Below are 14996 nucleotides of genomic sequence, written 5' to 3'. Positions count from 1 at the left end.
CTCTGCAGGCCTTATTAGTCTCAATTATTCAACAATAGTTAATAGATGGACAATAAGAGACTGGGCTAAAATGGCCTTAATCACAGAGCTTCAAGGCCGAAAGCACTGGTAATCAGCTATAGATTTGTGTTTTATGGAACAGAAATGCTTAATTCCCCTTTTGAAAAGAATTAAAGAAATTATAATTATAAAAGTGATTTTTAAAATATTAATTTCCTCTTATGCTAAATTAAAAAGGCCTGTAGTTGCAAATTGCCTTCTCAAGTCCAAGGACCCCAAAGAGCTTTACACTATATTCACTTATTCCCAATGGTAAGCTATATTGTTGCCACAGCTGCCCTGGGGCACACTGACTGAAGCGAAATGCAAACACAGGCATCACTGGGCCCTCTGACCATCAGTTGGAAATGCAGGCAAGGCAAAGAGAGAGACAGACAGAGATGGAATTCCCATTGGCGAACCTCTGATTGACAAGCTGTTTAACAAAAAAAAAAAAAAAAAAGCAAAAACAAATAATTTTTTTGTGGTTTGAAGTGTCTCAACGAACAATGGACTTTGATATGATCTGTTCAGATAGATGCCTTAAATGCCATTGCACATACCTGTACAACATTTTGTTGCACAGCAGACTTTAACATTGCAACATATAGACTAAAGTGAATTAAAGGATTAAAATATACCATTCACAGACAAATAGGATACATTAGAAAAACTGTGAATCTAGTGTAGGCATAACTAATTTAAAAACAAATATGATAAAAGAAATACTGCAGGTTTATTGCTGTTGAAATGAATTCTGGTTAAATATTTAGTCAAAGTCCAGTGGTGCCAGCCCAGCTCAGGGTCGGTTAGACGTTTCATGGCCCCTCAAGGGAAAAAGCTATTTTCAGGTCTTTCTTATCTTCTCCTGATGACCCTAAAACTGTCAGTGACCCCAGGGAAGGCTGTTCAAAAGATGTTATCCAGTGTTACAGAGGTTAGTGTTAATGTTGTATGTATGATCATTTATTTAATGGATAAGTTAACCTATATTTCCAGTGTAAAGAAATGCAACAACTTTGATGTCTTAATATAAGAAACTAATCGGGTATCTTAAGACATAAATGTACTAACAGAGAAGCATAAAGACAATATAATTATTCTATAAACAGAAAACACACTAAGTAAAAAATATCCAAGTGTTGAGTGAAAATCTCTTAACCAAAACCTGCTTTTATACCGTTCTTTTAAATGACTTAGTTTTATTTTTATTCCTGTTTGATGAATTAAATGATTACTTGGGGAAGTTTTATAACCAAATTTTTTTCATCACAGATTTTTACATTATAGTTGAGAGCCTTTAATGTTTTCTGTCCCTTTACTTCTATACTGATTGATAATCAAGCACCAAAGTAAAATTATGATTTATTTGTGATTGCAACCTCTGGTGCATCCCTAACATGTTGTTCCCTAATAGGACAAACTAAAACTCTGACATATCAGCTACTAATTAGCACAATTTCATTATTGCAGAAAAACCTTGTAAACTTTTATTTAATAAACATTTAAATATTTTTTCCTGACATGGTGTTGACTTTATTATTATAATGCTTCACCTTTAAGTCCTGCTTAAAGAGCTGATGATGAACAACAGACACTGCTCTGACGATGCTTTAATGATGAGCTCTGGTTCAGCCTTCTGTCACATATTTTATTCATCATAGCATGTCATAGACATAAACATAGGTTCAAACTCATCTTTAGTCTAAAGAGCACATTTACATTTACATCATCTCAGAGACAGTGGCTGCTTCAGAGCATCTGAGTCAAACAAACTGCAACAGGTTGGTGTTATGAGCTATTAATGTAAGCCCCTCCAGATGCCTCACAAGGCATTTACGTAAGCTGACACAGCTTGAACTAATGTGCTGTAAAGTTCACGTGGCTTCATCTGAATATTTTTTCGTTTATTTAAAACTTAGATCAGGCAAAATTGGTGAAACAAATAAAAAAATGATGTCAGTAGAAACCCAAATGACTGTAAGCCTCTCTTCATCAAACATGACTGCATCCCCAAATGTATTATTCACAATCAAAGCACTCACAAATCTGCGTATGTGATCTACGTAATGTGCTCTACTAAATGGCAATCATATTTTATCTTGATAATTCTCATAAAAAAAAAAACATCCTATTATGGGATAATTTTATTGTATTGCTTCTTAACAAGCAATGAAACTAAAATCACTAAATCATATTATTCCAAAATATGCTAAAGCATAAAATGAAACACCCTGCTTCAGTTATAGATGTTTGATTTTTGTAGTTTTCTTTTTAAGGTTTTAATTTTGAACTACCATGTCAAGGTACCAAAGAGTTGATTAATTTATCAAAGTAATTATAATTTATTAAGGTAAACATAGATGAAATTAAAATTTTCCTGGTAAAACCATTTAACAGTCGTTAGACATGTAAACATTCAGAAACTAAACCAGTATCCACCCTTTGACTCACCTTTGCGAGCCGTCTTGATGCTGACTGGTTGGAACCCTCCATTCAGGGCAGAGGAATCGATGATGTCAGAGCTGAACTCCCGGTGGTTCTTCCTGTAGACGAAGAGCGCCACGACGACAGAGATAACCAGGCACAGGATCACAGCGATGACAATACCCACATAGAGAGCTACGTCATCTGTACTGGGAGCCACTGGGAGGGAGGAAGCAGAGATAAGATACAGACAGAAGAAGAGTCTTTTAAGAGATCATAAGTTTACAACAATAAGATTAGGCTTTCTTTTTCAACATGCAGGCGTTGCGATGAGGACATTATCAGCGGACTAATATCCTGGTTTGGGATTGAGCCGGATATTAACAGCCATAATACAGGGAAATAAATGCAGAAAGCTAATTTGTTTTTTTGTTTTTTTATTCTAGTCCGTGTTTTCATATTTATATATTTGCAAAAATAATTTCCTTTTCCAAAACTTGTTACACAGCAACAAACACATATTTTTCACAGAAAAACGTATTAAAGTCATTACTTCTGCGCTAAAGGGCAGAGATTATACTCGATCAAAGCTGGATATTTCTATAAAGAAAACAAAGCTTCTCTGCATTTGACTGAAGCTGTACACCAGGCCTCATGAATATAATTATTAATAATTAAAAGATAATGATGATAAGAGCCTGAAAAAAAACCCCACAATTAGGATATATGGCCGCCTCAGTGTAACACAGCGGCAGGCTGATCCATGCTCAGGCACAAGATTAAACGTTCTCGGACGCATAGCCGTGCAGGATTTCATCTTCAAATCCGGTGCTCTATGCTGAAGTTCAGAGCATATGTCTTTGTTCTAACACACTGCAGATAAGATCTAGACATAGCTTGGATTTCTCAAATTGACTTTCATCTTTGCCTGCCTCCCAAAGTCTTTCTGTCCTCTTTCCAGCTGAAACCTCTGTGATTAGTTGGCCAAGCATAGAGGAATATATGCAGCTGCTGGAGACAGACAGTGAGTACAGATCAGGGCTTTTATTAGATGCTGACTGACAGACTGAACTCTGTCGTTCTCCATGAAGAATGTCCTTCAGTGTCACGACTTGACAAATGAGTAGGGGGTGTGTTGGGGGGGACGACTTCTTTCGAGGTAATGGAATACCAGGGGGGCTTGTGAGAGCATGTGTCCGTACATTGTTTAACTTGTCAGCGCAGGGTGTAAATGTTCAGAGGTCGTTTATGAAGTCAGACAAAAAGCATGCACATGCAAACTTATTTATTTGAGAGTAAAAGGAATTTTTATAAGGCCGTGAATCCCACTTCTAGGACTTATGCAAATTGCACAGAATATGCAGCAGATGGCAGTGTCACCCATAAATCCAAAGGAAGGGCTTTGAAGACATGCATGATGGCAGAGGATTTGTGCAGATGGCCCTCATATGAGTCTTGTGCTCAGTTTCACAAAAGAAGCATGAAGCAGAAAAGCGAAGAGGCAGTGAGCAAAGAGTGTTTTTGCAAACAGTAAAAAGCCATAAGTTTAATAATAAATTTTAAAGTGCCATACTCATATTTCTTAGAATTTTTTTTTAAATTACACTGCAAATAGAGAGAAAATCAATTTTATTTAAAATGAGTAGATTTTTCTTGAATTGAGCAGGTAAGTGAAACACTTTGCCAATGCAATAACACTATTTGCATTTAAAATAAGAAAAACAACTACAGTCTTAATTTAAGTGCATAATATCTAATTGTCTTATTTTAAGAGTAGATCCATTAGAAGATCATCTAATTTTAGATAATTTCTGCAGTGTACACTTGATTCTATAATTGAAATGATTTTGATTTTATTTCATAGACAAACAGTGTTGCAGGATTGTAAAATGTAAGCAAAGGAGAAAATTGTTTTAAAAAAGTGTTTACAAAGAAAAATCTGAAAGGTGTGACATGTTTTTGTATTTGGAACGATTTTCTCTCAAAGCACTACATAAAATCCACTGAAAGAGTTTGGTTCAGGGACAACTGTAAATCTTCCAAAATATTTCGCCCGAACCAAACAGGCGGCCTGAGCAAAGAGAGCTTTTATTAGAAGATGAGTCAAGAGGCCCATAGTGACTTGGGGGAGGCTGCCAAGATCTACAGCTTAGGTGAAAGAATCAATAGACCAGACATTGATTAACCAAACGCTGCTGAAAATATGGCCTTTATGGAAGAGCGGCAACCTCTTCTCTTGAAAGAAAACCTTAAAAAGTGTAACTAAAAATATGCTAAAGACAAATAAACTATAAGGTTATGTAGGACTTAACTGAGTCTTCGGGTGTAAATGTAAAGCTACATGTGAAGTTTAAAAATAATGCGGCATATATTGCCCTGAAAAAAAATACTGGTGGTGGCAGCATCATGCTGTAGAGGGAGTTTTCTTCAGTGAGCAGAGGGAAGCCAGTCAGGGTTGAAGATGAAAAGAGATAAAAACAGGATACTCGGGGGTTTCCGGTGAAGATGGCGGGCTAGAAGACGTGTTTTCACTTTGCTCCTGCTCCCATCCGTCTATATTACAGTATAATACGCGCTACTGTCTATATTTTCGAGGGATATATTGAATTGGCGTTTTACGAATACGCAACACCGTAGAATACATTTATTGGACAACGAGCGATGTCAAAACAGACGAAAATACAACCACGAAAGACGGCGACCGCCGCGATGACTACCAGTGCTAGCCAAACTGATGTGCTAGCAGCAACAGGTGACCAGCCTTCGCCTCCGGCGGACACAGCTGCCCTCGTCCGTGAAGTGACTAAAAGTATCAGTGAGGTAATGGACCAAAAATTGTCTGCACTTTCTGGGACTCTGGATAAAATATCGTCCTCATTGGAAGGACTTTCGACACGCGTTACGGAGACAGAGCAGAGAATCTCAGATGTGGAGGACATTGTCACCGACATAACGGGGAGACTGACTGAAGCCGAAGAGAAAATTAAGACCATGGTCAAGGGATTGGATGACATAGAGAACAGGAGCAGGCGAGATAACATCCGCATTATTAATCTGAAAGAAGGCTCGGAGGGTCAGAACCCTATCCAGTTTTTCGAGGCCTGGCTGCCTGCTACGCTCGGCCTGGGGAGGGGCTCCGCGGGTGGGGCTCGCATCAAAGTAGACCGCGCACACCGGGGCCTCGGCCCGCGGGGCACGCGTCCGGTCATTATCATGCTCCACAACCCCAGGGACAAGCAGCGCATCATGGCGGCAGTGAGAGCGACTCCCGAGCTTGACTACGAGGGACAGCGGATCTTTATACATCAGGATTTCTCTTATGCAGTCCGTGAGAAGCGGAGGGGATTTAACGCTACTTGCCGAGCTTTGATTGACAAGGGCATCCGCTTCAACATGCGCTACCCAGCGACACTCACGCTGACTCACAACGGGACTGAACACAAGTTTGACTCGCCGAAGGATGCACAGAACTTCATCAAGGCACTGGACTAACATTCAGCTTGGATTATTATATGGAGGCGGCCCAGGCAAGGCACGTTTATTGTTTATTGCGATTAAGGTACAGAGAGACTGTTTAAAGGGTGGATACGTATTATCTTTTTACAGTGACGTATTAATAGAGCCATTTGACTGTATTTACCTTTGAAACAGATTCACGTTTAGTTTCATAATTGACAGTAACCAGGTAATATTTTGGATGGGGGGGGGGGGGAGTAGGGGTGGGATTTCTTTTTTTTTTTCTCCCGAGGAGTGAGACTTCTTTTGGCTGCACTGGGCCTTGCAACACCGCCTATTTGGTGGCTTTTCATTTTTTTGTTATTGATTTATATATTTACTTTTATGTTTTTTTATGCTATTGTTATGTGGTTAGTTGTGTGTGTGGGGGTTCGTTTGCCATCAGAGTGTGATGGTTCTGTTCATGTCAGCACAGCCAGTCCAGGTCATAGGTTAAAACTTGTACATTTTGTTTATTGTGATGGGTCTTTTTGCCTACTTGGATTGCTAATTTTATGTTTAATGAATCACATTTTTTATAATGAGTAACACAAAATTTGTAACACTTAATGTCAAGGGAATTAATCACGTCATTAAGAGGCGTAAAATACTCTCTTTGCTCAAAAAAGATAGGGCCCAGATCGCGTTACTGCAGGAAACTCACCTAACTGATCTTGAACACTCAAAACTTAAGCGTGACTGGGTGGGACAAATTTACTATTCCTCCTTTAACTCTAAAAGTCGGGGAGTTGCAATATTGATCCATAAGAAATTACCATTTACCTTGAATAAGATCATAAGGGATGCAGATGGACGATTTGTTTTGGTTTCTGGGCTTCTGCATGGTGAGCAAATTCTTTTAGGTAGTGTCTATGCTCCAAATGCTTTTGATGGTAGGTTTTATTCAAAACTTTTGGCGGCGGCTTCTTCAATCTGCCAAAACCACATAATAATCGGTGGTGATTTTAATTGCGGTTTAGCCCCTGAAACTGATTATAATCCACCAAAATCTCAACTACCCTCAAGAATGGTTAGGGCTACAGTTGAGTTATGCTCAGATCTTGGTCTTTTGGATTCCTGGAGAATTTGTAACCCACATGTGAAAGACTTCACTTTTTTTTCACGTCCCCATTCTTCTTTTTCTAGAATTGATTATATATTTGTTTCCAGATCTGTTCTTGACAGAATTCAGGGTTGTTCAATTAACACATGCGCTCTCTCAGACCATTCTTCAGTTTCAATGGAATTTTTACCACCTTATTATGACTCCTTGTCTAGACATTGGCGTCTTAATCCAACTTTGCTTAGTGACTCTGTATTTTTAAAATATTTAGAAGATCAATGGGAGCTCTTTATCTCTACAAATGATTCATCAGAGGTCAGTGCCTCTACCTTATGGGAAGCGGGCAAGGCATTTCTCAGGGGCTCTATAATTTCTTTCACAGCAGCGAAAAAAAAGAAAACCTTAGCTAAACAACTAGAACTTGAACAGGATATTGTTAATCTGGAGAGGGAGTTTAAACAATCCACGTCCATTTCTGTGCTTAAAAAGCTGGATGCAGCCAGATCAGCTTTGGACCAACTATTAACTCAAAAAGCTGAAACTACAATATTCTATGCAAAGCACAGATTATTTGAATCTGGCAATAAACCTGGCCGTTTGCTTGCCCGACTTGCCCAGGGGAAGAATGGGTCTTATGCAATACCCTCTCTCAAAGATAAGAAAGGTGATCTACACTATGAGACTAAGCTTATCAGTAAAATAATGAAAGAGTTCTACCAAGAACTATATTCTTCTGAGTGTCAAGACTCCGCAGAATCTAGGAAGGGCTTTTTGGATAATATTAAACTCCCTACACTGTCGGAAGAGAGACAATTAGATTTGTGTAGACCTATTAGGACACAGGAAGTCTTAGAGGCCATCAAATCTCTACAGGATGGAAAAGCTCCGGGCCCTGATGGGTTTGGGCCGAAGTTTTATAAGAAAATGGCTAAACACATTGCAAATCCCTTATTAAATATGTATATGGAATCATTTGAGAAGGGCGTGCTCCCACCTACCCTCAACCTTGCCCACATATCTCTGATATTGAAGAAGGATAGGCCGGCCGATCTATGTACATCATACAGACCTATAAGTTTGCTTGGTGTAGATTGCAAAATTTTGTCAAAAATACTGTCTGGGAGATTGGAGGAGGTTCTGCCAGTTCTAGTAAAGCCTGACCAGACAGGCTTTGTCAAAAATAGATACTCCCACTCCAACGTACGCCGACTTATAAATATTCTACAGTTTTCTCAGAACACTAACTGCAGGGCTCTCGCCATTTCATTGGATGCTGAGAAAGCATTCGATCGTGTGGAGTGGGGGTATCTGTTCGATGTTTTGGAAAGGTTTGGTTTGGGATCTGAATTTGCCAAGTGGGTCAAACTGTTATACGGAGCTCCAGCTGCAAGGGTTTTGGTAAATGGTTCTGCTTCTGATATTTTTCCTCTGAGTAGAGGGACACGCCAGGGATGTCCCCTCTCCCCTTTATTGTTTGCGCTGGCTTTGGAGCCATTGGCAGAAGCTATAAGAACCCACTCTGGGATTTCTGGAGTAACCTTGGGAGATACTGAATACAAAATCTCGCTTTATGCAGATGACGTGTTACTGTTTGTCACTAAGCTAGAAACATCTATCCCTGCATTAATATCCACTATTAATCAATTTGGCCTTTTTTCAGGGTACAAAATAAATTATGATAAATCAGAAGCTTTGCCACTTGGTGACCAGGGGGGATGGGACACTCCTGATAATTTTCCTTTCAGGTGGTCATTCACAGGTTTTACATATCTGGGCATCAGGGTGTCCTCGGACATAACAGAGCTATACAAGTTAAATTTTAAGTCAATTGTGGCCTCAATCAAAAATGACCTTAATCGGTGGTTTGACCTCCCGATATCTTGGATGGGTAGAATAAGTTTGATCAAAATGAATGTTCTTCCTAGAATATTATATCCTATGCAAATGCTGCCTCTTAGAATCACCAAAAAAACATTTTCAGAGATCGAGGGGTGTTTCTCTAAATTTATATGGCACGGAAAGAAGTCTAGGCTAAAATTAGGGATTTTACAATTACCTTTAGATGAAGGGGGTCAGGCTCTTCCTAACCTTCTTTATTATTACTGGGCTTGCCATGTACGGATAATCTCAGGATGGTTACATTCTTTTTTACATCTAGGTGAGCCACCTGTAGATACTTGGTGCTGTGACCCCCTTTCTCTTCTTAGTCTGTTATCTATTGAGTCAGCTGAACTTCCCCTGGGTGTGAGAAATAACTCAATTTTGATGTGTACACTCAAGGTTTGGCATAATATTGCTGCCCACATTGGAAGAAGAGGTTTCTCTAGTGCATTGCAACCTCTAATTAGGAACCAGGCTTTCCCTCCAGGTATGGGCATTAGTGTATTTGATGATTGGCATTCCAAAAAGATAAGATTTGTTTGTAATTTATTTGAAAAGGGTAGTTTTATGTCCTTTAAACAAATTCAAACTAAGTACAATATACCACAAAAACACTTTTTTGGGTTTTTGCAAGTGAGACACTTCGTAAATTCTCTTAAATTCCCAGTCAACCAATCTGTTTTGAACCCTATCGAAAGTTTTCTTCTTAAATTTAATGAAGATGCACTCACTAAAAAGAAATTAATTTCTCTGTGCTATGGGAAATTACTGTCTTTGAATTTTGTTACAACTGATAAGGCCAGGGTTCGGTGGGAAACAGACTTGGAAGCTGAGCTTAGCTCAGAAGCATGGTCAAAAGCTTTTAGGTTTGCTAAGAAAATGTTTACTTGTAACAGACTTCGGGAAAGCCATTACAGAATTCTACATAGAATGCAGCGTACCCCAGAGTTTTTACATAAAATTCACCCTCAAATTTCCCCTCTGTGCGTAAAGTGCAATACAGATGTGGGGACTTACTACCACTGTATATGGAAATGCCCTATAATTGCTAGATTCTGGAATAACGTTTCTATAGAGCTTCGCTCAATATTTCACCAGACAGTCCCACTGAACCCTGTGCTGTTTATTCTTGGTCTTTCTGTAGAAGGGCTTTCTCTATCTTCAACACAAATGACTTTACTCCGTAAACTTTTACATTTGGCAAGACGTTGCGTACTGTTTCAGTGGATTCGGGGACAGCCCCCTTCTGTGACACAGTGGTACAGAGAAACGTTCAAGGTGTTTCCGCTGGAGCGCCTCAGTGCCATTATAAAGGGAAATTGTAATGATTTCTATGGAGTATGGCAGCCTCTGCTTGATCATCTGCCTAGTGAGCTTGCCGAGCTATTACACAAAGGGGGATCACAGTTTGTCTTTAAACATTATGTTTGATTGTTTTTGTTTATCTTTTTTTTTCCTTGATTTATCATATGGAGTATAGGTTTTGACCATGATGTGTATTTGAAATTCATATACCGGACATTTTGCTGGACATTTCATATTTTGCATTAGACTTTGCTGTGCTGAATTGTTGTTGTTTGTCTTGTTTCTAAAAGACAATAAAGTATTGTTTAAAAAAAAAAAAAACAGGATACTCCTGAAAGCAAACTTTAACAGGCTACTACAAACACTTTCCAAAGGAGCAGTGGTACTAAATGTGTTAAAATAGTCTAGACAGCTAAAATTCTTGTTAATGGTTTTAAGTAGACAATCTGCAAAAAGGTTGACGGGTGTAAATACTTTTGTAAGATATAAAAAAAACTACTGGACCTAATGTTCAACTCTAAATGGAATTAAACGAAGGATAGAAAGAAAACAATATTGAATATTTGGAAAGACAGTGTTCAATCAGGTTGACGTTTCCTAAATTACTATGATTAGACAAGATTATAGAAATATATATATATATATATATATATATATATATTTTTTTTTTTTTTTTTCTTAGAAAGCATACATCTCTTTTCAGCCTTGCCTGTTCACAATGCACCCTAAGGTCTGTCAAACCTCTAATCTTCCCTCTCTTAGAGTCCCAAACAGAAAACAGAGCAGGGCACCCGTGATGAAGGTCTAAAAATGTAATTTCACTCCTTCTGCAGAGCTTCCCTGCAGTTGCTTAACATATATCCCCTCAATCGAACAATCTTCCATCCACGCTTTGATGATAAATGCAGCAACCTGCTAAGTGTACGCATTAAAATGTATCACTGTGATGAATACGTCCCTTTGAACATGAGCTATTGTCAGAAATGGAAAAATACAAGGAGTGGAAATGAAACAGATTATTAAACACTCTATTTTCTGTGAAGACCAGAAGATTTAAAGAGTGAGAAAGAGAGACAGGATTACGAAAAGGCTTAAAAGCACTGCGCAGAAGAATTAAAGTAAAATAAAATGAGATATTTAGAAACAGTCTTTTTGCACATTACTTCAGGGTGAGTTGGGTATGCTTCAAAATTCGTATGTCTTGCAACATTTTGATACCAATACATTTTTTTTCATTCTTAACTTCTAAAAAAAAAAAAGAAAATGATCAAATTCATAAGGCTAAGAAACACTTTACCAAAAAAATATTTTAAAAGCTCTTGGTTATCTAGAGTTTTTACCCTAATGCCCCACTTTGTTTGAGATTTTTATCTGTTAACATCTATATTAAAAGTATTAAAACTTTTTGGACAGGTGCAGCGACAGGGTTCCTCTGATGACAGTTCATTATTTCTGCAGTAGCTGCTATACAGTAACTTTGAACTAAAAAAGCACCTTAAAAACGCTTTGCTTCTTTCCTAAAGATATCTCCTGCTTTGAGGGTGTTCATTAGTTCATTCTTAGTGTAGCCCCACAATTAAGTCTTACAGTGCTTTTAAAGCTCGAATCTGAATCATCTTTCCTTCATGACTTTGAAGACCCTTAGCCTTGAAAACCTAATTAAAGCCTAAGACTTTGGTAAAACATCTGACATCTGAGGTAATTAAAAATGTTTCAAAATTGCTCTTTAAGCCCTCTGTGTTTCAGTTCATCTTCTATTGTTTAAGAAAAAGAGGCCATCTGCAGACCCTCTGTTCATTTGCTCCATGTTTTAGAACCATCCAGTACAGCCCTGATAACCTGTAAGGACAAATGTTTCTTGGAGATGAAAAACCTTGTAAATACATAAACACAGCTTTGTTGCTAACCTCAAATGTTTAAGATCAATTATTTGACATACCTGTAAGTAGAAAAACAGAAAATGTTTTTTTTTTTTTACATTTCTGCATTAGTTACAGACTCACACTAGATTATTAGTTTTTTTTATTGTTTATGTGGTTTAATAAATTAAGTTGTTAGAGCAAAATAATTTTTTTTTCTGTAAAAGTTATCTAAACTTTGAGGTCTATACAGTTCTCTAAGTTGGAAAAAGTATAAATACACCTGTTATGCTACATTAATATGCTAACATGAGTAAAATTGTATTCAGATCCATCATTGATTTATATAGAAACTATAAAAGGACAAATATAATTCTAAATCAAATTAATGTGAATAAATGTTACAGTCATAAAGCTCATTTCAATAACAAAAGGAAAGATTTTTAAAGAAATAAAGCAGTGGTAAAACAGACTTAAGATTTCAAGAAGTATTAGTTTCCTTCAGTAAAATATATTTCTTTCTATTATTAGGCCTAACCTCAACAAACCTAAACTTTCTTTATTGTTTTACCCAGCTCTGTTGCTTTGCCTACATGCATCCTCTACTGGGCATTCCGCACCAAAAACTGGTTTCTGGAAAACCATCATTTAGGTAATTTAAGTAATATTAATCATAATAACAACATATCTAAACTAAAATTCTGTAAAGCATATTATGAAAAATGAGCAATGCAAGAGTATTTATTTAAGAAAAAGACGGACATCTCTCCAATCTCTCCAGTGAAACCCCCCATGTAGCCCTGTATGTAATTAAGTAGTGCAAAAAATTTGCTAAAGGTGATAATTTAACAAAATTGATTAATCCAAAACAGCTTTGCAACACTGAAAACTAGGAAAGACTCTTAGTGTAGGCCTCCACCAGGCATTAAAGTCTGCCCCATATTGTAATTTACACCTATAGCTAAAAATCACACATGATCTGGATCATTACCAAACCTTCTCCTCCGACCCTCTTAATTTACTTCCTTGTTTGATCAGCAGATCGATACTTTGAGCGAGGCATGGCTCACCTTTCCTGTGTTTTTGTCTTCAATATCCTACTGGACTCTTTTTGAGTCTGATGCTGATGCTGTCAATATTCACTGCTGCCACCCTCTGGTTTAGTGGGGAACTGCTTGTTTTGCTAAATAATGTAAAAAAAAAAATCCTTAAAAAAAATCCTGCATCCGGATTAGGATGTGGACATCACACAAATTTTTGTGGATTGAGGTGTCATTTAAATCTTTTCATGACTTTTGAAGTTATTTTGTACACAGACGGACAGACAAACTTGACAAATAACCATAACCTCCTTGGTTGAGGTAAAAAACTTGAAATAAGGGCTTTTTAAGTTGCTTCAGTATATGCTAAGGAATGGGAAATAATGGTTCACAAACTTATACAGTTATAAAGGAAAGATGTGTTTTTAATCTAATCATAGGGTGCGATTTTGAGATGAGACCAGACTGCTCTGGAACCATGGTTCAATATAATCCTCACACAGTTTGATCCTTTAGTACCATATGAGTATTGTTTAGACAACACAGCCTGTCTGACTGTTGCTGCTGACTTTCTATCAATCTCTATCAATATGCAAATAAGAAGCTTGGAATCATGGATGAGATACCAATAAATCTAAATCAATTCCATGATGCTATAGCAGACAAAACTCTTCTAGAATGATCCTGTTAAACTTCTCAACCCATGCCACAAAGAACTGAAAGGAGACGGGGTCTGACCCACTGCCAGTGATGGGACTAACGGCGTTGAAAGTAACGGCGTTACTAACGCCGTTACCTTGTTTTAGTAACGAGTAATCTAACTAATTACTTTGACTGTAACTATAACGCAGTTACCATTGCAGGCACCCCGTTACTGCGCGTTACTCAGGTCGCACAATGAACCTTTTTTCATGATAGGACTCGTGCGCAGCTGCGTGAAGCTGACACCCCACCCACGTCAAAAAACTCTGCAAATAGACTGAATGGTTAGTGCAACGTTAGTGCAGATTTGTGCAGAAAAAAATATTGTTTGTGCTACTTTTGTTTAAGAGATATTAAAGATTTATTTTAGGTCATCCAGAGGTGCGCGCCTTGTCCTGAGAGGGGAGGATGAGAATGGCTGATGAATAGTGAGATTCCGTCTGTCAGTTGAATAGGTGGGTGTTTCTGCTGGCGGGTGTTAACGTACAGCACACACAGAGAGATGGAGAGTGAGGATGACTCCAGCAGCAAAACAGCGTTTTCCACATGGAAATACCGGTGTTACGTAGAGCTGCGTTTCCCCATCACATAACGGTTTCCTCTGCATCTCCACACAGCGCAGGCGGCAAGAGTCACCGCGCAAGCGACAGGAAACGAGCATGCTCGCTAAAGGCGCGCAACAGTCGCCCTGTGCTCGCGCCACAGGAGAACTATGGAGAGCGTGAACGATCAAATGAAGCTGACAACAGCCAGAAATGATAGCCTATATGGAGAAAGGGAGAAATCTGGATGGATGGATGGATGGATGGATGAATGGATGGATGGATGGATGGATGGATGGATGGATGGATGGATGGATGGATGGATGGATGGATGGATGGATGGATGGATGGATGGATACTCTGCCTTCTCAACCTACTGTTTTTTTTTATTTTAAACATTATTTGATGGCCTTTGTGGCAGGGATGGAGATCCATATTTTATGTCACACACAGAGTATACATCTAGATAGATAGATAGATAGATAGATAGATAGATAGATAGATAGATAGATAGATAGATAGATGTTGCAGTATCTATAACAACCCAAACACACAGGATTTCAGAATTAGACATCCCCAGTTATTAATTTCATATACTCACCAGATCTGAATGTCCTGTTATAAAACTTCACATGGCGTTCCC

General features: G+C 38.2%; 1 protein-coding gene across 3 annotated transcripts in view; it reads right to left on the bottom strand.

The window, feature by feature from the left end:
- The window catches only part of unc5c (unc-5 netrin receptor C), a 189477-nt gene that overhangs the window by 19555 nt on the left and 154926 nt on the right, over window positions 1–14996 (bottom strand). For all 3 annotated transcript variants that reach the window (XM_038296806.1, XM_038296807.1, XM_038296809.1), the window contains one exon: window positions 2494–2685. In XM_038296806.1, coding sequence (XP_038152734.1) covers window positions 2494–2685 — 192 coding nt within the window. The remainder of the gene's footprint in view (window positions 1–2493; window positions 2686–14996) is intronic.

The sequence above is a fragment of the Cyprinodon tularosa genome, unplaced genomic scaffold, assembly GCF_016077235.1.
Source record: "Cyprinodon tularosa strain WSP-4 unplaced genomic scaffold, ASM1607723v1 ctg378, whole genome shotgun sequence".
Classification (NCBI taxonomy): domain Eukaryota; kingdom Metazoa; phylum Chordata; class Actinopteri; order Cyprinodontiformes; family Cyprinodontidae; genus Cyprinodon; species Cyprinodon tularosa.
This window is presented reverse-complemented; position numbering and strand designations above follow the sequence as displayed.